The following is a 24349-nucleotide window of genomic DNA, read 5'->3' on the forward strand; positions in this document are numbered from 1 at the left end:
TATTGCCAGGCTAATTATAGCCTTTTACTGAAGGCTGGTGACCAGCATTAATAGCATTTTGATCCAGTATTACAATAGCAGTAATTGAATTTTAAAAGGTGCTAATCCAATTGGGAGTGTCAGCAGGGGCGGCTCTATGTATTTTGCCGCCCCAAGCACGGCAGTCAGGCAGTCTTTGGCGGCACGCCTGCGATAGGTCCACTGGTCCCGCGCCTTTGGCATACCCGCCGCCGAATTGCTGCCAAAGCCGCGGGACCGGCGGACCTCCCGCAGGCGTGCCGCCAAAGGCAGCCTGACTGCCGCCCTCATGGCGACCGGCAGGCCGCCCCCCGCGGCTTGCCGCCCCAGGCACGTGCTTGGTGTGCTGGAGCCTGGAGCCGCCCCTGAGTGTCAGATAAAAAGCAGGACTTCTCACCAATAGGAGCAGAGCAAATCAATGGAAAATTTATATTAAATAGACCATCTCTTCATCTTCCTTCGAATGCACATTCATGACAAATGCCTTCCTAGCAGGCTAGCTATCTAACATGTAGGATCTGTCTTTATCCACAACATAACCACCTTACTGTTCTCCTGCCCATAAATGGAGACTTCAGAGAAAAGACCTCAGGGAATTCCAGCTTCATAGAGCAAACTTGTCAGTTTTAATTCAAGTTGGGTGGCTGCATAATACATAAACAATCAGGAAGGAACCAAATCCAGTTCTTTTCAAATGTTGGTGATTTCCATGTAATAATCCACAGGGGCATAAACATTGTACATTTAAACCGATTCATTCTATGGACATACAGTACATGAGATAGGATGGCCTTCTAAGAGTATTTCAGATGGATAGCTCAGATAGTTTATAAAAACGCTTTATAACATCTGTTCTTGAAAGGGAACCACACTAATTTTTGTCAGTGTCTAAACATGACATATGTATACAGGATCTAAGTAACAATGCGACACATATTGCACAAATTTCATTAAATGCTCAACTGGCAATAACCTTTGGGTGTGTCTTGTAAATCTTTTCATTTTCTAAGCTATACATTTTATATCTGGAGAATGTGGGAGCATCTTACCTTGCTTCCATTTTCTCTTGCCTCTCTTTCCATCTTGAGATCAGAAATTAGGAGGTTCTTGTATTTGTTCTTTCCATTACTGTTGTGATCATCTAGTCTGTATTCTGAAGTCAGCTGAGCAGAGAGGGGACTGTCACTTAGGTTCAGAGGCTGCTCATCCTGCTCCAGATCTGTTTTGCCATTACTGTTGGTTTCTGCCATCTCCCTGCAGTGTATTCCACCTGAAGCATTGGAACTGTGTCCCACGGTCTCATTGCCATTAAAACTCTCTGCAGCTGAATCATCTATTAAAAAATACATATTTTCAGTAACCTGCCACCATTGTTAACTCTGTACCAGATCAAACAGAATTTATAGCTTCACAGTGTTTTGCACAGCAAAATTAAAACTGAATGATGTCTAGCATCTAATGCATTTTTGCAATAAAACACAATAGTCTTCAAGTAAAATTAAGCTTGGGAAATAAATCTATGGAATGATAGTCAAAGTTAGGGGAAAAGATCTGGGCTGACAAACTAATGCAATTGTGCACACAAAAACTAGTGTCACACTGGCTTTTTAGGAGCAAATTCTGCCCTTGTCCATCCATTTAGGCTCTTATAACCAAGTCCATCGCTGTAGCATCACATTTTTTTAAGGCAGTGTAGTTGCAGGTGGTGAGGGGGCAGAATCTGGCTCTCAGTTTTCAAAGAGGTGGAAAATATTTTACTGCAGACTAAATGTTTAAATAGCAGCATAAGTGGCCATTTAAAAAAATTCTGTCATAAGTAGTGTAATATGAAAATTTCTTAGTTCCCCGGCTTTGTGCATTCATTACTAGCATTGGACATTATGCTGGGAAAGTTGATTTCCAGTACAAAGACCATGTCTCAGTTGTTCTCAAACTATACGTCAATCATAACTGAAATAATAAAAATTACAATAAAAGACTAAGAGAAAGTCAGATTTTCATCTGAAATTTTTGCACGTTGTTCTTCTAAGTTACAAGTAACTTCTAAGATTGTTACAACTGTAGGGTTACCATATTTCAACACTGAAAAAAAGAGGACACTCCATGGGGGCCCTGGCCCTGCCCCAACTCCGCCCTTCCCCGCCCCTTCCCTGCCCCCATTCCAACCCCTTCCCCAAAGTCCCTGCCCCAACTCTGCCCCCTCCTCTGAGCACCCTGCATTCCCACTCCTCCCTCCTGCTCTGATCTTGGTTGGGGGTTGCTAAGTGCTTCCCTGCTCCCCACTCGCCTTGCAGCCTCTGCACCCCTCCTTGCCCTGCAGCCTCTGTGGCCCCCGCCTGCCCTGCCCCTGCGCCTCCCTGCCTCTGCAGGCTCTATGCCCCTACCAGCCCTACTTCTCCTCGCCCTGCAGCCTCTGCACCCCCCCGCCTGCCCTGCTTCCCCGCTCACCCGGCAGCCTCCGCCTGGCACGGGCTTCGGAGGTTCAGCGGCGACCGGGGCGGCGCGGGTCCCTGCAGCCCCGGCACACGCCACACTCCCTGCCGCCTCCTTCCTGCCGCCGCCGAGCATGTTCCCCGGCCTGTCCTCGCTGGAACAGCTCCCGCGGCGCCGGGTTCCAAGCCACGCGCGACGACAGAACCGCAGGAAGGGTCCCCCAGTGGCCGGGGGTCCCTGCCCGTGAGGGAAGCCCGAGCCGCTGGCTGGGCCTGGCCTCCCCGTGGTTCTGCGGGCTCGGCTAGGGCGCGCGGTCCGCCCGGCCTGCGGGGGCAGCAGCGGCCCCTCCACCGCCTTCTGCGGCTGCGCCCCCACCCCCGCCCAAGCTCGCTACAATGTAGCCGGGGCGACTGGGCTGAGCTGCGGACCCGGCAGATCGTGCTGGGGCCGGGCAGACCCTGGCTTATGCCTCCCTATTTCCCCGGACATGTCCGGCTTTTTGAAAATTCCCCCCGGACGGGGGATTTGAGCACCAAAAAGCCGGACATGTCCGGGGAAATCTGGACATATGGTAACCCTATACAACTGAAAATAAAAATATATTTTTCTCTAACCTTTCAGAGCCAGATTCTGTCACTTGTGCTTTCAATACCTTATTCCATGAACAGTCCCATTGAAATCAACAGGGTTCCTTGAACAGCAATGTACTACGCAATCAGGGGCGGCTCTATGTTTTTTGCCATCCCAAGCACGGCAGGCAGGCGCCTTTCAGTCCACTGGTCACGCGGATTCGGTGGCACGCCTGCAGGAGGTCCGCTGGTGCCGCGCCATCGGCATCCCTGCCGCTGAATCGCCGCCGAAGCTGTGGGACTGGCGGACCTCCCGCAGGCACGCCGCCAAAAGCCGCCTGCCTGCCGCCCTCCGCAGCTTGCCGCCCCGGGCACGCGCTTGCTGCGCTGGTGCCTGGAGCTGCCCCTGTATGCAATGTAGGAAAAGGTGTCAGAATCTGGCCTCAGTTTGCTTACTGGATGCATTCAACAGCATTTTTGTATAGTCACTTTCTCTGGTTTGCTAATGGTGCACACTCTTCCCCAGGTTCCACAAGGCTGTTTATCAATAACTAGGGCCCTACCAAATTCACGGTCATGAAAAACGCAACACAGACCATGAAATCTAGTCTCCCCCAATGAAATTTGGAAGCAGTGTCCAGCACATCTCTGTGGCCCCTTCGCCTGCAGGCGCCACTTCCCACAGCTCCCATTGGCCCAGAACAGAGAACCACGCCCACTAGGAGCCGCAGGGGGCGGTGCCTGTGGACGGTCAACGTCAGCAAAATGTCTCGTGGCCCGCAATCAGATTACCCTGATGGGCCGCATGCAGCCCGCGGGCCACAGGTTGCCCACCACTGCTTTAGTTTAAGGAAACATCTTCCCACATAATAGAATACTTTACAAGCAACAGCTGCAATAGCAAATTTACAAATCCTGTACTAGGTGTTTGTTTGTTTTATAAATAATAAATGAACATAGGAAATATAAAAGTCCCTAGTACAAAACTGTTAGATGGACATATCACATCTTCTAGTCACCAATTCAATATATGTATATTGGAACCACCTATAAATTAATACCTGGGCCAAATCCAAGGCTTCAGTGGGATCACTGGAATAAGTACAGCAAACAGGAGTTGACTCCTGATAAAGGTCTAAACCTATTAAAGGAATATACTATACATGCTAGCCTTTGACCAGACACATCCCTACTGTGCATAATCAAATGAAATGTTGAAAACTCTACTTGCAACTGTAGAAATATACAGGCTGTTTTATCACACTATTGGAACAGGAGTCCATATAGCTTCTAGTACAGTGCCTAATCCAAGATACATATTGTTTTAGATAAAGAACAATGTTTACAACTCTTCTCAAATGGTCTTATGCTCAAAAATAAGATAGAAATACAGAATTGTAACTTTATTTATGAAAAGTCCAAACAAAGTAAGATTGAGAAATGCCTTGGTTAACACATGTATATTGGGATAACTGGTAACAGAGGACAGAAAAAAATGTATTAAATGTAAACAGCTCTTTATTACTTAACTACTGAAAAATCCCTGAGAATTAACAATTGTACTTATTCACTGACATTAAAACAATGATACAAGTATTATCAACGTAACTTTAGTGGCACCTACAAATTACTCAATTACTGTATAGTAAACTCTTGTCTCTCGTATAAAGTCAAATGCTTACAGTAAATAATACAGTTATACACTTTTGGTCTTTCTCCTTAGGACTAAAAATCTATGTCTAGGGGGAGAATGATCAGAGGTATGGCTATAAACACACTTTTTCTATGTAAATATAAATATGAATTACCATAAAAGAACCAAGGGGAAAAAAGCATTTTAGTACTGATAGCTTCTTACAGATGTTACCAAGGTAACTAAATTACACAGTTTAGCATATTTCATTCCTGGGCAGTTGAGCTATTTTTGCAGAGAATACACTAACATTAAAACAACAGCTGTACTGTGATTGAGACCAAGAGCCTAATCCTCTAGAGACCCTTACCCATGTGAATAGAATTTATTCTCACAAATAGTCCCACTGACTTCAAGGGAAGCATACTTTCCCTACCCCATGTACCTGGTCAGCTCTGCTGCCATGGTCCTGGCAACTTCCCATCCCCCTCCTGTCTGCTTTCCTGAGTCTTGTGCACTAGTGGTGCAGTCCCTGCACTTAGGGTGTGTAGGGATGGTGATTATATCTGGCCTTTGTATAAAGGTGAAAGAGGGGCGACTTCTTGCATCCTCCCAGCACCTAGTGCCTCATTGGAGCATCCCAGGCACAATCTGGCCCTCAGATTATAAACTCTTCTGATCTAAGGATTTATTTTCTTATTTTATCTATGAAGCATCTAGCACACTGTTGCTTTCATATAAATTGCAGACAAGGTATTTTTGCCATGTTATTAGCATATTTTTCTAATGTCTATCACAACCCCTCAGCAGCAATAAACTGTTGAAGCTGAAAATCTGTTTCCTTACCAAATATTTTTTCCTCCATCATTCAGCGACAGGCACTGGTTTGTACTTGGAGAGGTGCTGGCAGGTTCAGAAAAACAGGGATATATGCTGGGTCCCAATAGTTGCATGTGTGGGTATGATATATCTTGCATGAATGGACAATTAGGTTTCAAACACTCCATGAATGTAACCTGTGCATATTCCTACTGGACAGCTTACATTGATTTATTTTTGAAAACACACACCCCGTTGAAGCATTTCTTGGGGGAGGAAGCAGAAAAAAAAATTGATCATCCAGGGCCTTTAGCAACAGAGAGAATGTGGGTTGTTGTAGCAACAGAGAGAGCGCGAGCATGAGCACAGCTGCTTGTAGAATATGTTGAAAGCAGCGTGTGGAATCTGATGATGTCAGGATGGCAGTTGGATTTTTGTTTTGTGCTGTGATTGGTTACAACTTCTCCTTTGAGTAGCTCTCCATATGGAGCCCACTCTTGGTGCACATGTGCCCCCATGCGTGAGACTGGAATCTTTAGCCAGCAGTATCCATTGGGGCCATGCACGTGCACTGCATGCCATTGCTTCCCTCACCCTTATGGCGTAAGGGGTGGAAAGGACCCAAAAGCCACTGCATTCCTTCCTACTGTGAGATGGAACAACCTCCGTATCCCTCTGTTACTTCTTGTGTCATTGTTACTTAGTTGTTAACTTTGTTAGTTGCAGTTGTTATCATTGCCTTATTTCTACTCGTTAGCCCATTGATAAAAACAACACACACACACACACACACACCACCCGCCCCCCACCAGGAGTGTAATTAGTTTAATTTCTGTGTGGTCCGGTACCAAACCACCACCAGAATAGCTGACTTGAAGTCCTCCGGTAACCTGCCTGTCAACTGATGTGGCTATACTGCTGAATGATGGCCACATCAAAAGACTGTTTGCTTATTTGCTTTGTTTGGGGAAGGACATATCCCCAGGAAGTGCACAGATTTCAAGTCCTTTCCCCAGTGTCTTTGCCCAGAGGTATGTTTCAAGTGGTTTTTGTTGGGGAAGTCTATAAAGGGCGCATGTGACTCAAACTCTTCCTGCTTCTGAGCGTACTATTCACTCTTTGAAAATACAGTCAGAAGGGCCCCAGCTAGCCGAGAGGTTACCCAAGTTCCCTGGGATCAAAGAGACCACAGAAAAAGGCCTCTAAAACTGTGGTGCAGATTCCTTTAGATCAGTCAGCAACCCCTGCTGTCCATGGGAGGAAAGAGCACCATTTGAAGTCTGGAGCTTGGCACTGATCTCTCTTCTGGGTATTGTCAAAGAACAAGCTATTAACTCTTAAAGCTTTGGATGCCAACATGATTACTGCAGCTACGTCTGCACCACATGCCACTTCTCCTTCTCCATTTCTTAGTTGTATAGGCAGCAAATGAAAAGTCCAGACAACCTGGTCCACCGAATGGACCCCAAAGTACAAAGATCCAAAAAGATTGAAGAATATATTTTTCTCCCAAAATGATCCAGATACTCTACAGGTCAGAATTGCCAATTAACAGACTTTGACAGCCAATGGTCTATCTCTGAGAGAGATTTTAACATTTTTTAGACTCTAAAGAGGAACTTAAGTCTCCAAGACAGCACTAAAAGTGTCACTTCATGCTGCAGATACATCTTGCAAGGTCAATGACTTTGTGGATTATAATGAGAAGAGCATCTTGGTTGATTGCATCTGGTTTGAATCAAAAGAGGTTCATATCAACAAAAGACCTACTTTTTGAAGGATATGACATATTTAGTTCAAAAACAGATGAAGAATTACACATTAAAGATTTCAAGAGCAACCCTCTGATCTCTAGCCTTTATATCCCAGCATAGAATAGAAAACAAATTCAAAGTGCAGATGACCTCAAGGCAGAAATAATGCTCTTCCTACTTCTATCGTCAGAGACTGGCTAGAATCCTTTAGAAGAGACCCTGATATAAGAGGAAAGGTTCAGTTTCCTCATTGGTGACTTCCCATCCTGGACCTAACCAAGGGCAGCAAGTCTGACTTTGTGGTCAAGAGTTTTGGCTAATCTGTAAGGATCTTTACCGCTCCCCCCGCTTCCAGCACTTGATACCGCCGCCTTTTTTTTTTCAAGGATGCATGGGCTGAACCCCCCCTGGATTTGACAGTCTCTTAGATGGTATCAAAGATTAAATAACTGTCCTTTTGGGTAAAAGAGAAGGTGTTAGTTGAGATGAGCTGTTGCTGTTATTGTTAACGTCTGATCCCATTTTATCCCAGGTGATGTTTGGGATTCAGCTAGAATTGGCAGAGGGGACAATGTTATTTGCATTCCTCTCTCTGGATTGTACTGGTCTGGTCAAGACCTCTCAAGATTAGAACCAGGGACTGGGGTCTCAAGGGATGGTGGGGGTGGCAGCCATGACAGTGAAGCTCACTCCAGGAGCCTCCATCTGCTCTTCACTATTTTACCCCCAATGTCTCTTTTGAGGACCCAAAGAGGAAGTGATGAATGGAATAGCCCAACCCATCATTATGAATGGAATAGCCCAACCCCAATTAAGCCTAATATTCAACAAACTAAAATTGATTTATTAATTTCTGATTCCACATTTTCTGTTTTTACCAAGCATTTAAACAAAGTCTTAAAACCATATTAATATTTTCATTTAGACTAATTCAGTTTGTCTCCTTTTTATACCTTTTCCCATCAACATTTGTGATTATACGTTATTGTAACATCTTATGAACTTTCACATACTTTTTACAGTTAAGATCACAATTAAAATAAATTTAGAGGCCCAGTTATTACAACAGCATCAAGGATGGGATCTACGAGGACAGAACATCTAGAAAAAACATATTTGCTGTAATATAAGTAAGGAAAGGCTCTGGCGGGAGAAGGCAGTGAGGAAAGGCTTGGGTTCTTGGGCAGCTCCCCACTGTGGAACCTTTCTCTGTGGCAGGGAAAGACTCCGGTGAGGGGAGAGAAGGAAGGCTCTGCCAGTTCTCCACGGCTACGGCATTTCCTCTCTATGGCGCAAACATTCTGGTAGGGGGGAAAGACTCTGGCAGCTCTATGCTGCTGGAGCCCTTTCCCCACCACAGGGATAGAATCCAGCAGCAAGGAAAGGCTCTGCCCGCTCCCATTGCTGGAGCCTTTCCCTGCAGCAGGGCCTTTCCCCGCTGCCTCCCTTTTGCCAAGCCTTTCCTCACCACAATGAAAGGCTCTGGCAACAAGGAGCTGCTGAAGCCTTTCCCCACTGCCTCCCCTCCTCCAGAGCCTTTCATTGACACATGTATCTGCACACCACATTGTGGACACAGCCTGCTTTTCACCGTGGCGTGTGGCTACCTGTACCCTAACACATCACCACCAGTGGTGTGTAATGTAGATGTAACCTAAGATAACCAGAAGCAACTATAACTCAATCAACATTGCATTTTTTTCACATTAGGAGAAAGATGAATATGTATAATGAGTCCACTTTAGCTAAGGCCACTAATATTAGCAAGTTCTTCTCCCCTTTTCAATGCATATAACTTTTCATACTCCCCTGGCAAATTATCTCATTTGTGAACTAAACTAAGCAGATTCTGCATTAAAAGCCTAATCCTGCATAATTCAAATCAATTAATGATTTGCCATTGGCTTCAGTAACACAGGATTCAGCCCTCAGTTATTTAATTGATGAAGTCCTGCTCATTCACAATACATAAAAAGCAGGAAAGAACAAAACAGCATTTAGGGCTTATCCAACTCCCTCTGAAGTCAATGGAAAGACTCCCACCATTTTCAATCGGAGTAGGATGTGGTCTTTAAACAGTAGATTTAATATATATACACACACATTAACCAAAATGGAACCAACATCAAATTGACACCTCTTCTTTCAGAAAAACAAATTAAACAAAACTGCAAGTTTTTCAGAAACTAACAGTAGATTTGAGAAAGTTTATCCATAAAAAAATGCAGCTATCTTATTGGTAGACGTTACAGTGTATTTAATAGTACAGTGAACTGTCACTCTACAGCACCAACAGCCATCAAACAAAGTAAGAGCCATGTCAGTCATAGTGCAAGCAGTGTCACAGGAAAAGGACAAATTTATAAAGTCTCTGCATAATTGTGCACCTACTTTGCATGCACAATTATCATAATTGCACATGTAAATTGGGTGACACAGAATAATGGGAAAAGAAGGTGATTCAGTTAGATGTAAACTTGGGTTTCATATGCATAGAAGTGTCAGCCAAGGTTGCAGATGTAAATGAGATATGCACCAAAGGGGGGAAGACATTTGGAAAAGAGAAGATTGAGATGGAAGCACTTCAAAAAGGGACAGGAAGAAGGTGCGAAGTCTTAATATGAAAGATAGGATTCAAACCGGGGGAAAGAGTGCTAGAGACATTGGCTTTTTACTGAAGGAGCTCAATTGGAAAAAAGTAATCAATAGTAATGAACCATGCACAAAGAGCTAGTTCCAACATGTTAAAAAGCAAAAGCTCAAAGTTAGCCCCTCCCTCCATATCCATAGTTAGGTACCTAAATAAGGCACAAGGTTTTCAAGAGCACTCGGTATTCCACAGCTCCATTGATCTCCTTTTCCTCTTTCTTGTCCAGGATTGTAGAAGGCTCGACTCTGGAGAATAACAGCTGCCACTCTCAGCAGCAGAAAGGAACTGGAATGTTGCCAACTCAAAACAGAATGGAAACAAAAGAGGTTTGTGTTTGATTCCTAATTTTGAACCTAGGATGTTTGAGTAGAGTCAAGGTTTTGCTAAATACATTTGGCCATCCTTACTTTTGCCCCATTGTACAAATTGGTATATATTTATACTGTCATACTCGACTTCAGGATCAAAACAAACAAAGACCTGACAGGAGACAAAGCGGGAGATAAAAGATCAAGTCTATAGCGCTTGAGTCAGTGGAGGAAATACTCTATAAGGCATCTGCTCTGAACACTGGTATTTTTAACAGGGTACATTTAAAGTCACTGTCAAGGCCTAAAATTAGAACTACCCGCTTTATTATGGTTTGTGGGTGCCCACAAATACATTTTTCTGTAATTCCACTCTTCAAGGCTTGCCTTGAGATCAAGCAAGACAAATGACTGCTTGGGGGCCTTGCATATCCTCATCAACCCACAGCCTGCTGTTCCCTTAGCAGGATTGGAGGGAGGGAAAGGTCATGGCATGTTACTCTTCCCCCAGACCCATCTCCAGCAGCAAGACAGGGGAAGAAGGCCTTAAGAACAAAGATAACAAGTGATTGCTTTGGGTCCCACATATCCTAAGCAACTTTCATCACAAGTTGTTGCTTGAGGTCCCAAACTTTACAAGGCCCTGGTTCTACCTGTCTTCTCCATTCCTGTAAGCAGGAAAGGAACTGAAACTGAAGATTTCTCTTAAGAGAAAGCAGGATTCTTATATATTACAGTACCGTGTGCTCACTAAAAGGGATCAGACAAGCAGAAATGAAAGAGAATCTCACATACCTCTGATCACAAAGAAATCCAAAACTGTAGTTATGATAGCTAATTTTTCTGTCCAATCTAAATGCCCTAATTTGGGGGAATGGGTATTTTTTCCAGAGTTCTATGGAGTAGTGGGACCATATTTTAAGTCTTTTTTAAAGCACAGATCCTGGCAAAAGCCTTCACACATTTACCTTAATGCTCATGAGTGGTCCCAGTCACCTCAATGTTACTATTTTATCATAAAGCAAAGCATGGCTGTAAGACTTGCTGGATCAGGGCCACATTTCCTCCATCTCCATCTTGACAATATCTTCTTAAATAATTCATGGCATATTTTTTTATTATAATACTGTTAATCATTTTTGAAAGTACACTGAATACAAAGAAGTCAGTCCTGGAAAATCTGAACAGTTTTATTCATGCGAGTTCCCTGTGACTTTAAATGGGACCAGTAATTAGAACTGGGCCCAGGACAGAAGTTCTGTTTTGTGAAGGATTTTGAGATTTGGCCTTGTTCCAAATCTTAACAAAAACTGAAAATTTTAAAGTTTTCTGTGAAGGAAAATGCAAGGGGAAATTGTTTCAAGTCAATCAAAACATTTCTTTTCATTTTTTATTTTATTTTGTATTATATATTAAAATATTTATATTATAAACATTCAAAAGAAAGTCAGAGTAATTTTGTTCCAACAATGTTGAAATGCAACATTTCAACATGATCAGAACTTTTTTTCCAGTTTTCTTCTGAAATGAAATTCCAGTTAAATCAGCCTGATTACCCGAGTGTTTTGATTTTAACAAAATATGGTTCCTTTAAGATTTCTCCTGTCAGCTGTACTCCTTATGTTCGTAGAGGTTTGCAGGATCAGGCCCTGATGCAGTGGGCAGATGTATTTAATACTCATATATTGAAAATCAAGTAAAAATATTGGACTAGCAACTTACACCCAGTGAAGGTAGAGGAAGTGTACATTGATGTAGGGGGGGCTTCATTAAATTACAGTCTCTTGCACCCTATTCCTCAGCGTGTCAGCCACAGCACCTTCGGCACCCTGAGATCTACTTACATCCACTCTGCTGATGGGAGAGCCTGAGTGTAAGAATCCAAATCTGGGGCTCTGGTGCTAATTTGGGGGGGGGGGGTTATTGTTACACTGTAATATAATTCATGTTGCCAAGACAGAGTCTGTGTGGCTCAATTGTTAGAGTCTGTTATGGATACATTGTATTTTTTAAAAAAGTTTGTCAAGGATGCTCAGAGCCTGGGATGGCTGCTCTTTTATGTAGTTAATTCAAATTTCCATAAAGTAAATTATTAGGAGGTCCAAATTGCACATCCCTTCTGAAGTTAACCCTTTATTTTAATTGTCCTGATAAATGTTTGTGAAATACGTGGGAATGTGTGTGTTACTGTATCTCTGTGCTCACCTGGGGTAAACACTGAAAGGAATACTATGTGGCTAGGCAAAGCAAGACTCTATGTTCAACTAAATGGCATTTCTCTGTTTGTTGGGCTGTAACATAACTTCTGAAAATCGCATCTGTTATGTTTTTGAATTTTACTGTACAGTGACTATATCATGCCAAAAACAAAACAAAAAACAGTACACATCTACAAAGGCTACAACATGAAAATAGACTGCCATCCCAGAAAGCATACCAGTTAAATACTGAACCTTGGACATCTCACCAGTGCATTGATTATGATTGCAAATGGACGGACAGTGTCATAGACCAGCGTTTCCCAAACTTGGGACGCCGCTTGTTTAGGGAAAGCCCCTGGCGGGCCGGGCCGGTTTGTTTACCTGCCGCGTCCGCAGGTTCGGCCGATCGCGGTGCCCACTGGCCGCGGTTCGCTGCTCCAGGCCAATGGGAGCTGCTGGAAGCGGTGCGGGCCGAGGGACGTACTGGCCGCCTCTTCCAGCAGCTCCCATTGGCTTGGAGCAGCAAACCGCGGCCAGTGGGAGCCACGATCGGCCGAACCTGCGGACGCAGCAGGTAAACAAACCAGCCCGGACCGCCAGGGGCTTTCCCTAAACAAGCGGCATCCCAAGTTTGGGAAACACTGTCATAGACCAAATCAACAAGTTGTTGGTACTGACTGGTCTCTCTCTGATCAGCATCAAAAACTTCTAACACAGTACAAATACCACAACTGTTGCAAGAGATATATAGGCATTTATCTGACATTTATAATCAATTGAGAAAGTAAAGTAATATTTTTTCCTACTAAAAATAACATGGATCTCAGACTACAGCCTCCTGAACAAAGTAATCTAAGCTTGGTTGAAGAACTGCTGATCGCCAGGGTGCACCCAGTAGTATTGGTGTACAATTCTTGAGGACTGTGTTGTACACCAAGCTCTTGCTTTCAGAGTGTGTGGCGGGGGAAGGAAGGGTGCTTACCTGGTCCTGCTTGCAAGCTAAGGGTCTCTGCAGGAAAGGGTGCAGAGTTAGTCTGGCAAGAGCCAGATTAGATCAAGATGGTGAGAGTTGTGCATCTCTGCCTTAGAGAGCAGCCTGCTTTGTCTCCCTCTGTTTTTGGTTCTTGTATGTTATCATTCCAAAATCAGTATGAAGGATCATGGGCCTTGAACTTGGGCCCACAGATCCCCAGGCAACACCAAGGCCACAACCACAACCCAGCAGCTCACCTGAGTAACCAGACAGAGGTCCAGAGAAGGGTTAGCTTGCAGAGGGTGCCACCCCCAAAGCTCCTGATCAGTGGAAACATCCATCACCCCGATTGGCTGAGGGACTCTATATAAACCAGGAAGCAACAACAGGAAGTTGTCTGAGCAACTAAAGGAATCCCTGGCCGGCTGCTACTACATACCCCCTCCCGCTTACCTGACTCCTGAGCCCTGCATTCCTGCCTGCTCCTCGTTCCCGCTTCCCCCACTATTCTTGGTTCTTGTCATCCTATCCCAGACTCCTGTCTACTCCAAGTTCCTGCTGTCCTGCCCTGCTCCAAGAACCTGACGTCAGTTTCCAGCTCTGACCCTTGGCCATGCACCTGATGCCCGTCTACGGCTCGGTACTTGATACTGTCTTCAGTTTTGACCCTTAGCTCCAACAGCTAGGAGTGACTCTGGCACCAACCACTAGGAGTGACCGCCCACACCACGGTCATTGGATTCAGTAGATGTACACATTGACTTCCATGTTAATTTAAAAAGAGTAAAAAAGTCTCTTTTGTATTTAGAGAAATAATATTTTTGACAAAAACAACATGGAGTCTGGTGGCACCTTAAAGACTAACAGATTTATTTGAGCATAAGCTTTCATGGGTAAAAAACCTCACTTCTTCAGACGCATGGAGTGAAAATTACAGATGCAGGCATTATATATTGACACATGAAGAGAAGGGAGTTACCTCACAAGTGGAGAACCAGTGTTGAGAGGGCTAATTTGATCAGGGTGGATGTGGTCCACTCCAAATAATAGATGAGGAAGTGTCAATTCCAGGAGAGGAAAAGCTACTTTTGTAATGAGCCAGCCACTCCCGGTCCCTATTCAAGCCCAAATTAATGGCGTTAAATGTGCAAATGAATTTTAGTTCTGCTGTTTCTCTTTGAAGTCTGTTTCTGAAGTTTTTTTGTGCAAGTATAGTTACTTTAAAATCTGTTATAGAATGCCCAGGGAGATTGAAATGTTCTCCTACTGATCAAATTGGCCCTGTCAACACTGGTTCTGGTTTTTTACCCATGAAAGCTTATGCCCAAATAAATCTGTTAGTCTTTAAGGTGCCACTGGACTCCTTGTTGTTTTTGTGGATACAGACTAACACAGCTACCCCCTGATACTTGACACCATGCAAAGCACAATATTTTCAACAGAGATTTAGAACTCAAAGAGCATAATTTATTGCAGCTCCCTGAAGATAGTGATGCATTTGATCACCTACCTTCTTCAAACTGTATCAAAATTAGAAGCACAGAGCAGCTTTGGATGCTCTATTGGTAAATAGAACCAATAAATAATGAGCAGCTACCATGGCCAGAAGATTCCATAGATCCCATCAATGAGCTTAAGATTACTAGATACTTTGCTATGACATTTATAATGCCATTTCCTACCACAGCTGTGGATTTATGCTCACCCAGAGTTAATATTGTCAATCCAATATTTCAAATATTTGATGTTTTAAAGAGATGGACCACACTTCAGCAAGGAACACTGTGAGTAAAAGGAATGGATTAAATGGTATAAACATACATCAACTAAAAAAAAAAAAGACTGGAAGCGGAGCCCACAGGTGGAAAAAAACAAATGTTTGACAATTGCTCTCTGTGGGGTACTGACACCGACTGGCACACGCTTTGCAGTGAGCTCTTGGACATGGTGCAAATTTTTCAGGACATCTGACACTGTTCTTCATGTTAAGTGCAGCTGACTTGCACGGGCCTGAACGATATTTAATGGTAGATCCAGAAACAGAATACTTAGCAACGCCAGAAAATGTATCAAACAGAAGGATTTCAAAACTTCTTAACAAATATCCATTTTTTTCATAGTTCTTCCAAGATCAGCCTGATTTCTTTACAAATAAATCATTGTTAAGGAATCTTGTATCACACCAACTGTCAGGACTAGAAGTCCCCATATCTTTGGTGTTTTGTGGCTCAATGAAGCACTCAATGTTTCTCTGCTTGATAGTGCTGACTAAGAACAGTGGTCAATGATAGCAAAATATTTGAGCAACACTGATGACAATGCATCCTCATGTTGACATTCCAGAAGCTCTCATGCATGCATGCAAGTGATACTATTCAGAAATAAAGCGTCATGAAAAAGTTTACATACAGCTTATAATTGTTGTTAATGGCATGCCCATCTACAAGAAAAAAATCAGTAATGAAGAGTTATACTGTAAGTTCCCCTTTCACTTACAAGATACCTGGTCAAGACTGAAGGCAAGTGGCAACATAAAACTCCACGAAATGATTCTTTGGTGAACTGGCACAATAGATTTGTATATGAACATTATTGACAAGCCAACACTAACACACAGTGCATCCTGTCCACTGATGCTGTATTCAAATACATAACTAAATATGAGTAAAAGGGGAGCTCAGGTCAAGAGCCCTAAAGCAATTGTTTGGAAATGTTCTAAGTAATGATGTAATGGATGGTGATATTGCAAAAACTGCAGTACAATTTCCCCCCCTAAAAACTTGCTAGGAACAAGATGACTTAGCCCAAGTAACATTTCAATGGGCTGGCCGTTCTGTCATTACAGCAGGACATTTGAATCAGTTAATATTCAGTCAGAACAGTCACTAGCAATCCACACAGAAAGCCGAGAATTTTATCCACAGAATCCAGATTTGGAAAATAATCCAACCCAATGCAAGAAAATTGTTCTCAAAATATTAAAAAAGGACAAAGCTGGGTTAAATGAAGGAACACCTGATGATATTAGATTTTTTGTGCGTTAAACCAAGTGCAAATACAGAGCAGAATGATTATTATTGGCAGTAAGTCATTTTGAAGGTACTGTGGTGAAACTTAGAGGAAATGGCAAACAGATTCTCTACATGGAAAGATAATTTCGAGACAAAAGTTTAGCAAGAGCTCCAGTTGTTAGAAATTCCAGCAGTCAAGGATAAATATAGTTGATGTTGAGGGAAATCCTTTTCTTCATGAATGGCTGGTTGTTTCTGATGTGGGACCAAATGGACTAGCTAGGCATGCTGAAACTGGAATGCATGGTATATAGATCTCAGTCATGACTGGAGCACCACTTACAATGATTACAACAATTCAGGTGACCTTTGATTTTTTACACCTACAGCAAAAACAAATGATAATGCTCAACAATATGAAATGCCAAATGTGATTTTTTTCTGCAAAAAAGAGCATATTTTAGATTTACTGCAGTAGCAAATAGTAATATAACCAACGAGACAAAAAAAAGTCATAATCCAAGGGAAAGCTGGGAGCAGTAAAAGCACTGTGATCAAGTCTATTACTTGCACTTTGAACAGTGAATTTGAGTCTGAAAGAGTTTTACTGATTGTATCAACTGGTGCTGCAGCTGTAAATGTTTCTGAAGCCACTATTCATTCTGCTCTGCATGCTGGGAGCAATAAAAATTTAAGAGCTAGACAGTGAATCACCTCAAAAGTTATAAAACAATTTAGAAAATTATAATTTTATTATCATTGATGAAATGAGTATGGTAGGCTGATGAATACTAAAAAAAAAAAAAAAAAAAAATTTGATGTGAGATGCAGACAAGCAACGCCCCAGATGTCAACCAAACCATTTGGAGAAATGTTTGTTTATTTGTGTGGAGATTTTGAGCAGTAGACATCATTTCCTGATGGTCCATTCTATGGGGATACTCTCAGAGACAATTCGCAGGATCAAGTATCAAGTAACTTTTTAGAAATTTTGAAAATGCTTCTTTCTTTCCTTACCTCATCAACAGCGAGGTATGGCCCCACAAGTATTTAGAACAATCTTGGATAGTTTGAGCTTGGGTGAAAGCATATCAGAAGACTGGCCAAAACTAATGCAGTGGGGGAAGTCTAATCTTTCTGTGGAAACAGTCACCAGATTTTTGAATGAGAACAGACTATTTCCTCAAATGGATTTACCCTTGAAATAGGGTGACCAGACAGCAAGTGTGAAAAATCGGGACGGGGGGTAATAGGAGCCTATATAAGAAAAAGACCCCAAAATCGGGACTGTCCCTATAAAATCGGGACATCTGGTCATCCTACCTTGAAATGCTGCAATCTCTGGAGACTCTGATTGCTTGAATACCTGCAAAACACAATAATGCAGCTTCTGCTATAGGAGACTATGATGCAGCATAAGGACTAGAAGCTAAGCTGTATCTTGGCACTGGTAGCAGAATTATGCTGAAAACAAATTTTGTGGACAGAAAAAGGAATGGTCAGTGGTGCTCTTGATATGGTTACCAAGCTAGCGTATGAGCTGGGGTGCAAGCCATGAGAAGATAAGCCCACAATAGTTTGTGTAGCATTTGATAAGTACACAGGACTGACTTTACAAAATGTAGTACTCATACCACTGATTACCTGGTACTAGAAGATCAGAAATGTAGCTTTCTGTACAAGCCAATTTCCGTTGATTTTGGCTTGGGATGTGACTATTTGTAGGTTGCAGTGTCTCATGTTATCAAAAGTTGTTGAGATCCACCAGTACAAACTCGTAGCCAATTGCACATACGTAGTCCTTTCAAATGCCAAAGGCTTGAGGGGGTTATGTTGGACCCTAGTTTCAATTACTCATGGATACAAAAAACTTAAAAATACTAAACTGATAAAAAAGTGAAGAAATGAAGCAGCTTAGATGACTTAAATCAAATTTAGGTTTAATGGCACTATCCTGCAACATTACTAGAGGTTATAGTCTATGCATAAAATGTCACTATATATGTTGGGATTGGGGGATTTTTTTTTTAAATCTGAAAAGCTGTTTTCACTTAAAGAATTGGATAACATGAAGGTTGGCCTACACAGCAGTGTTTGTGTGACCCTCAATAATATACATAAAATGCCAGTGCTGCCTTTCATCCACATCCCATGCAGGTGACACATTATACATTAACCCACACTGACTAGATAAACAACAATTTAGTAAACTACTGAGTCAAACTGTGACCAGATGCTAGAGGGCTGAATGGGGAAAAGAATGCAATGAGTAATTAAATCCCTGTGCAAACAAAGATTACCAGCTCAAAATGATGAACCTACATTTCTTCTCCTGACACATGTCAGCCACAAGCAGCAGCACCCTCTTCTCCATTACAACTACCAGGCTTCTATGTCCCCCAAAATGGCCTCAGGAGTTTGAAATGATTCAGTACCCTAGCAATGCCCCTCTGCCATGGACATTGGCCAAACCGGACAGTCTCTATGCAAAAGAATAAATGGACACAAATTAGACATCAAGAATTATAACTTTCAAAAACCAGTCGGAGAACACTTCAACCTCCCTGGACACTCAATAACAGACTTAAAAGTGGCAATTCTTTAACAAAAAAACTTCAAAAGCAGACTCCAACGAGAAACTGCAGAACTGGAATTAATTTGCAAACTGGACACCATCAAATTAGGACTGAATAAAGACTGGGAGTGGATGGGTCACTACAAAAACTAAAAACTAATTTCCCCATGCTAATTTCCCCCTACTGTTACTCACACCCTCTTGTCAACTGTTTGAAATGGGCCACCCTGATTACCACTACAAAAGTGATTTTTCCTCCTGTTGATAATAGCCCACTTTAATTGAATTGTCTCATTAGAATTGGTAAGGCAACCCCCATCTTTTTGTGTACTATGTATATAATCTTCCTACTGTATTTTCCACTGCATGCATCTGATAAAGTGGGTTTTAGCCCACGAAAGCTTGTGCCCAAATAAATTTGTTAGTCTCTAAGGTGCCATAAGTACTCCTCGTTGTTTTTTCAGTTCTCTAAAGCGCCACAACACAGAAATCTGACAACTAATGTAGTTGCAAGTCAAAAGAACAATCCTAGCCCTTTTCTGATAGGCCTGCCAGACAAGAGAGAGAGCTTGGGATCTTCACTGCCTTTTGAAAGGGAGATCCAAAGAAGTGCCCAGGAAAGCCTTCTCACTTTTCCCTCCATGCCTTTTGCAGTACTGAAAATCAACATAATCACTTCCCCTCATATAGAAACATGAGACCCGCAGCACAGCTCTGAGAATAGGGTTTTTTAAAATTAACTGCTGCAAAGCCAGCCAGAAGAAAACACGGGGCCAAGCCAAAATGTGCCTTTAGATACTTGTTCATAATCCCACCGCAATCAATGGGAGCCACATGCGGGCTGCTAGGGAAAGAATTTTGCCTACTACACTAAATAGACTGTACACAAAGTTAGAGAAAATTGAATTTTACATTTTTTTTTTTGTTGGTGAGGGAAGAGCACAATAGATAAGCAGATTTAAAATAGTAAATGATAATCAGCATTTCCCACATTTGACTACCACTATTTTAAAATTAGGGAAAACTTTGAACCTAAAATTTTGAAAGAAAAATATTCTTTAAAACTACATGTTGACATATTTAAATAACAAGAACAGAGACATTATTGAAGAGGCTTTGAGTTTATGTCTCAAAAACTAATAAAACAAAACTCTGCTTCTGCTATAAGATATACAAATTCTTAGATCATGGGCCCCTTTTACTTGTGAATTCTCTCCTCAGCTCTGCCCAGCTCAGGTTCCTTTGAATATATGTTGCTTGAACACATTTTAGAATATTTCAAGAGATGTAAAAACATCAAGAGATTTAGTGCCTCACAACTGTGAAACAAGATCCCCACTAATGTTAGAATAATTGCTTATTAATAACATGCAAGTGACAAATATCTGATTAAGAGACCCAGCTGCATTGTGGCAGAAGGGTAGTAAAAGCTATGAACTGTGATATCTTGTGACTCGTGCTATCACTGTAATGAGATTCCTGCTAGGACACAGCAAGATTTATGATTTTGTCATATTTATGGATACTAAGATAGCCAAGTCCTATGAGGTGCAGAGTGCTGCCTGGGAGGTACACAGATATTTGGGGCCTCAGTACATCATGCTCGTGGGGGTCCTCCCCTACTCATTTCGTTTTATTTACACAGACATTACAGACATTTTGGGGGAGTGGGCCCTGAGCTCAGGGCTCTGGTACAAATGTCCCTTTTCCCTCCCTCTTGTCAGCGCTGGAGATGCAGAATCTCTTAGGTATGTTTCCCTGCAACGGGATCCATATGAAACATGGAGACCAAGCATCCATTGACTTCAAGAAGAGTAGGATCAGGATGGAAGTGGACGCTGTGCTGTGTGAGCTTTTTAAATAAAGTAGACAAATTTCAAGAAAAGAGAATTCCTATTAATTAGTTCTATAATCTCTTGACCTTACAACTCCTGTGTGGCACCACAACAACTCAGGTGAGCAGAGATTAAGGTCCAACTGGTCTGAAACATTTTGATTTGGCTCAACCTGACCAAAAAATGAAATATTTTGTTTTGGTTTTCCTGACAGAAAATTGAAAGATTTCAGAAAAAGTTAAACTTCTCATGACAAATTTTAATTTTTGTGGAAACAGCATTTTCCCTTGAAAAAAACAATGACTGAAAATTCCTGACCAGTGCTTTGGGAGAAGAAATCCATGTGAAGATTCGTCAAGAACACTATATGTGGAATCTCTGTAAGGGAGAGTGCTGCAAGTGTACCTGTTTTGGATACATACTTTGGGACTTATTCGGGCACCCATTTTTATTTTAACTAGTACCTTATTAATGCAAGTAGTTCCATTCATGCACTTACTAAAGTGTGTGTAGAAATATAAACTAGAAACCCAACTCCCTTAGTGCAGCTACAAGAAAATCAGACAAATTCAACATCCACGATAATCGGTTCTGAAAAATATTGTAGCCAACTTTCTGAAATGCATACAGAGAGAATTCATAAGACTAACTCAATATATAAAGCTCATAAGAGAAAATAATTGCCTTTAAAAGCTCTCTGAAATACCAATCCAGCAAAAATTCACTCATCCATGTCCCACAGAGAGGTTAAAGACTGAAAAAAGCAAGTCACATGATCTCAGCATGAAAGAAATTCCAACAAATTGCTTACCTTGTATTAACAAAGAGAGACAAATTTGTTACATTCATGCCATTAATGGTCTACAATTTTTGTAAATCTACAGACAGCTATGTTAAGTGGCAAATATTTCAATATGTTGTTTGCAGTGTTGTAGCCTCATTGGTCCCAGGATATGAGAAAAGACAAGGTAGGCGAGATAGTATATTTTATTGGATCAACTTCTGTTGGCCAAAGGTACAAGCTTTTGAGTTACACAGTTACACACTGTTTTTGAGCTCTGTGTAGAGCTTCAGGTCCAAAGAGGAGTTCTGTGTAGCTCGAAAGCTTGTAGCTTTGACCAACAGAAGTTGGTCCAATAAAAGATATTACCTCACCTACTTTGTCTTTCTCAATATTTCAGTACACAGTTAAGTACAGAGGACTGAAAGCATGCAGTAAGTTCTCTGATAAATATTTCCCTGTGTTTCTTAATTTTGTAGGATTTTTGAAAAATAAATACTTCCATTTTAAATTGAATTGAATAAGCAGTAATTTCTGTGAGCTCTTTCCACTTAAAACCTGTGCATTAGACTTCCTGTAATCGTCTCCTTCAACATCCCTTCTCTCCTTGGCATTTGTGTGGGTTCCCCATCACTATGTCTGGCTTTGACTCAAAGGCCAGCCTTGATAGTGGCCTAATGCTTTAGTACCTTTCCCTTGTTTATTCCTAAATTCCTCTCTTTGTAGTAGATATATACTATTAATGCACTTATCTGAATGGACAACAAATGTCCTTCCGGAGTAGCAATGTTATTACTGTTACTGTAAAATAGCCAAGAGGATGTGTTTGTAGAGAGGAAAGCTGTTTCATTAACCAAATCAGGGCTCAAGTCTGCCACCTTCTGAGCACCACTGGCAGAGGGCATAACATTTCTGAAGAGCCTTCATCTCCTGCACTGGGTGAGGGGACTCAGGTCTCTGGCATGGCAACACACTGAGGTCTACAGTTTTTGTGGTAAAAAGTGGGAAACAGGCTGTTTCATTAAATAGATGGTGTGTGTAAATTGAGTTTTTGCAAAAAACAAAATATTTTAGATATATGGAAATATCTTCTTTTTAGAAACTGAAAACAGTTCTTCCATGTCAGTAATTTTTAATAAATGTTAAGACAATCTTTCTAAAAAGTGTGCTATATTACTATTGTTAATTACTATGAAGTCCTCTCATTAATAAGAAAAGAAGAGACATGAGGGAGAAAAAATAGTATATATGTATTTGTTTTGAATTAAAGTTTTTGTAGATTTCAAAATAACCAGAACTTTTAAGTCAATAATCAACATGAAATTTTATTACATACAATGTGAACAATCCATATGCTGCATATTTGAAACATTCATATTTTGTTTACTTGCTTATGAATGCCTAAACTATGCCCACAAAAATAAACTTTGAGAGAAAATTGACAGAAAAAATAAATGTCAACACCAGACATTTTAGAGTTTATTGTAACCTTCATAACTTAAAAAACTAGAAGACTTAAGCATCTACTAAAAGTGGAAGACAGGACCACATAAAAGAAAAGCTAGAACACCAAAAAAAAATAGACCATTGAACAATTGAAATACATCCTTTCTATCCAGCAAAATACAGAGATACAGCCACATTTCCCACATTGTATCATGTCAAGTCATAACAGCATCACATAAAGTAAGCTAAATAAAAAAATTAGTTTTAACTCTTCCTCAGAGAAAAGCTGGAATTATAGTGGGATTATCCATTTAATAAAGTTTTCATTTTTCTGTGCAGGTTTTAAATGAAGAACACAAATCATTGTTGAAACCTTCTTTCTAAATTTTCATGCTTAAAATGCATAGTTCAGCATTTTTGCAGTTGAGGATTGTAGTAGCACAAATAGGTTTCCTCACGCTTTCCCACTTATATTTCAGCACACAGGAATTCTTAAGTGTGCAGTATATTGCATACACAACTGCACGCTCACTACAATTTGCAAAGCATGCTCTTCATCACTTGTCCAGTTTTGCACACCAAATGAGACATGCTTATGGTTTTTAGGTGTGCATCTCAAGGTTTTAAAAATTTACCCCCTAGTTTTCTAAAGAGCTAAAGCTTTTCATCAATATTTGAAATACCACCTCAACTAGCAAAACATATTGCTATTCCAGACACAGCCTCCTGCTGTCATTCCACTGTTGGCATGGGACAGTCTTCAACAAGACTTAGAAAACCTCATTCAATATTCCACTCTAGAGGAGCCGACACTTACTGTGAATTCTGCTCTTCAACTTAAATACCAGTGTCTGTGGCAGGCCAATTCTATCATTGCAGATACAGCATCCCTCAGGCGAGGTCCAACCTTTCTCTCACAGTGCACCCAGGGATTAGCTTGACTTCCCCTAAATTCTCTCCACTGCACAGTAAGAGCTAATCTTTCCTGTATGAAGCAGGAGATGGTGTTGCTATGACAACTGAGCACATTCTAGCAATGGGACTACTGAGATGAGCCGAAAAGACGACAGTGAAACATGCACTCAGCCTTCCTCCAGGGCTACGGGATTCTTCCTCTAGGATTTAATTCCCCAACAAGTTTACTGACAGGCTGGGATGTTGATTATCTATGTACTTTGCTACAGGGAGATTACTAGTTAAGAATATGGTTGGAAGATCACGGCGTTATTTAATGAAGCTGCCATTCCTAGTTATGTTAAATTGCTGATTTTAAATGCAACATAGCTGTTTTTAAACCACTACATGTTCATAAACGTTAGCCTATGCTTAGTCTGCACAAATAT

At 41.5% G+C, this 24349-nt stretch overlaps 1 protein-coding gene across 3 annotated transcripts in view; it reads right to left on the reverse strand.

Moving 5' to 3' along the window:
- The window catches only part of NOL4 (nucleolar protein 4), a 244731-nt gene that overhangs the window by 95731 nt on the left and 124651 nt on the right, over positions 1–24349 (reverse strand). For all 3 annotated transcript variants that reach the window (XM_026647338.1, XM_026647337.1, XM_026647336.1), the window contains exon 6: positions 1068–1351. In XM_026647338.1, coding sequence (XP_026503123.1) covers positions 1068–1351 — 284 coding nt within the window. The remainder of the gene's footprint in view (positions 1–1067; positions 1352–24349) is intronic.

This window comes from Terrapene carolina, unplaced genomic scaffold (assembly GCF_002925995.2).
Source record: "Terrapene carolina triunguis isolate 2854851 unplaced genomic scaffold, T_m_triunguis-2.0 Scaffold58, whole genome shotgun sequence".
Lineage (NCBI taxonomy): Eukaryota > Metazoa > Chordata > Testudines > Emydidae > Terrapene > Terrapene triunguis.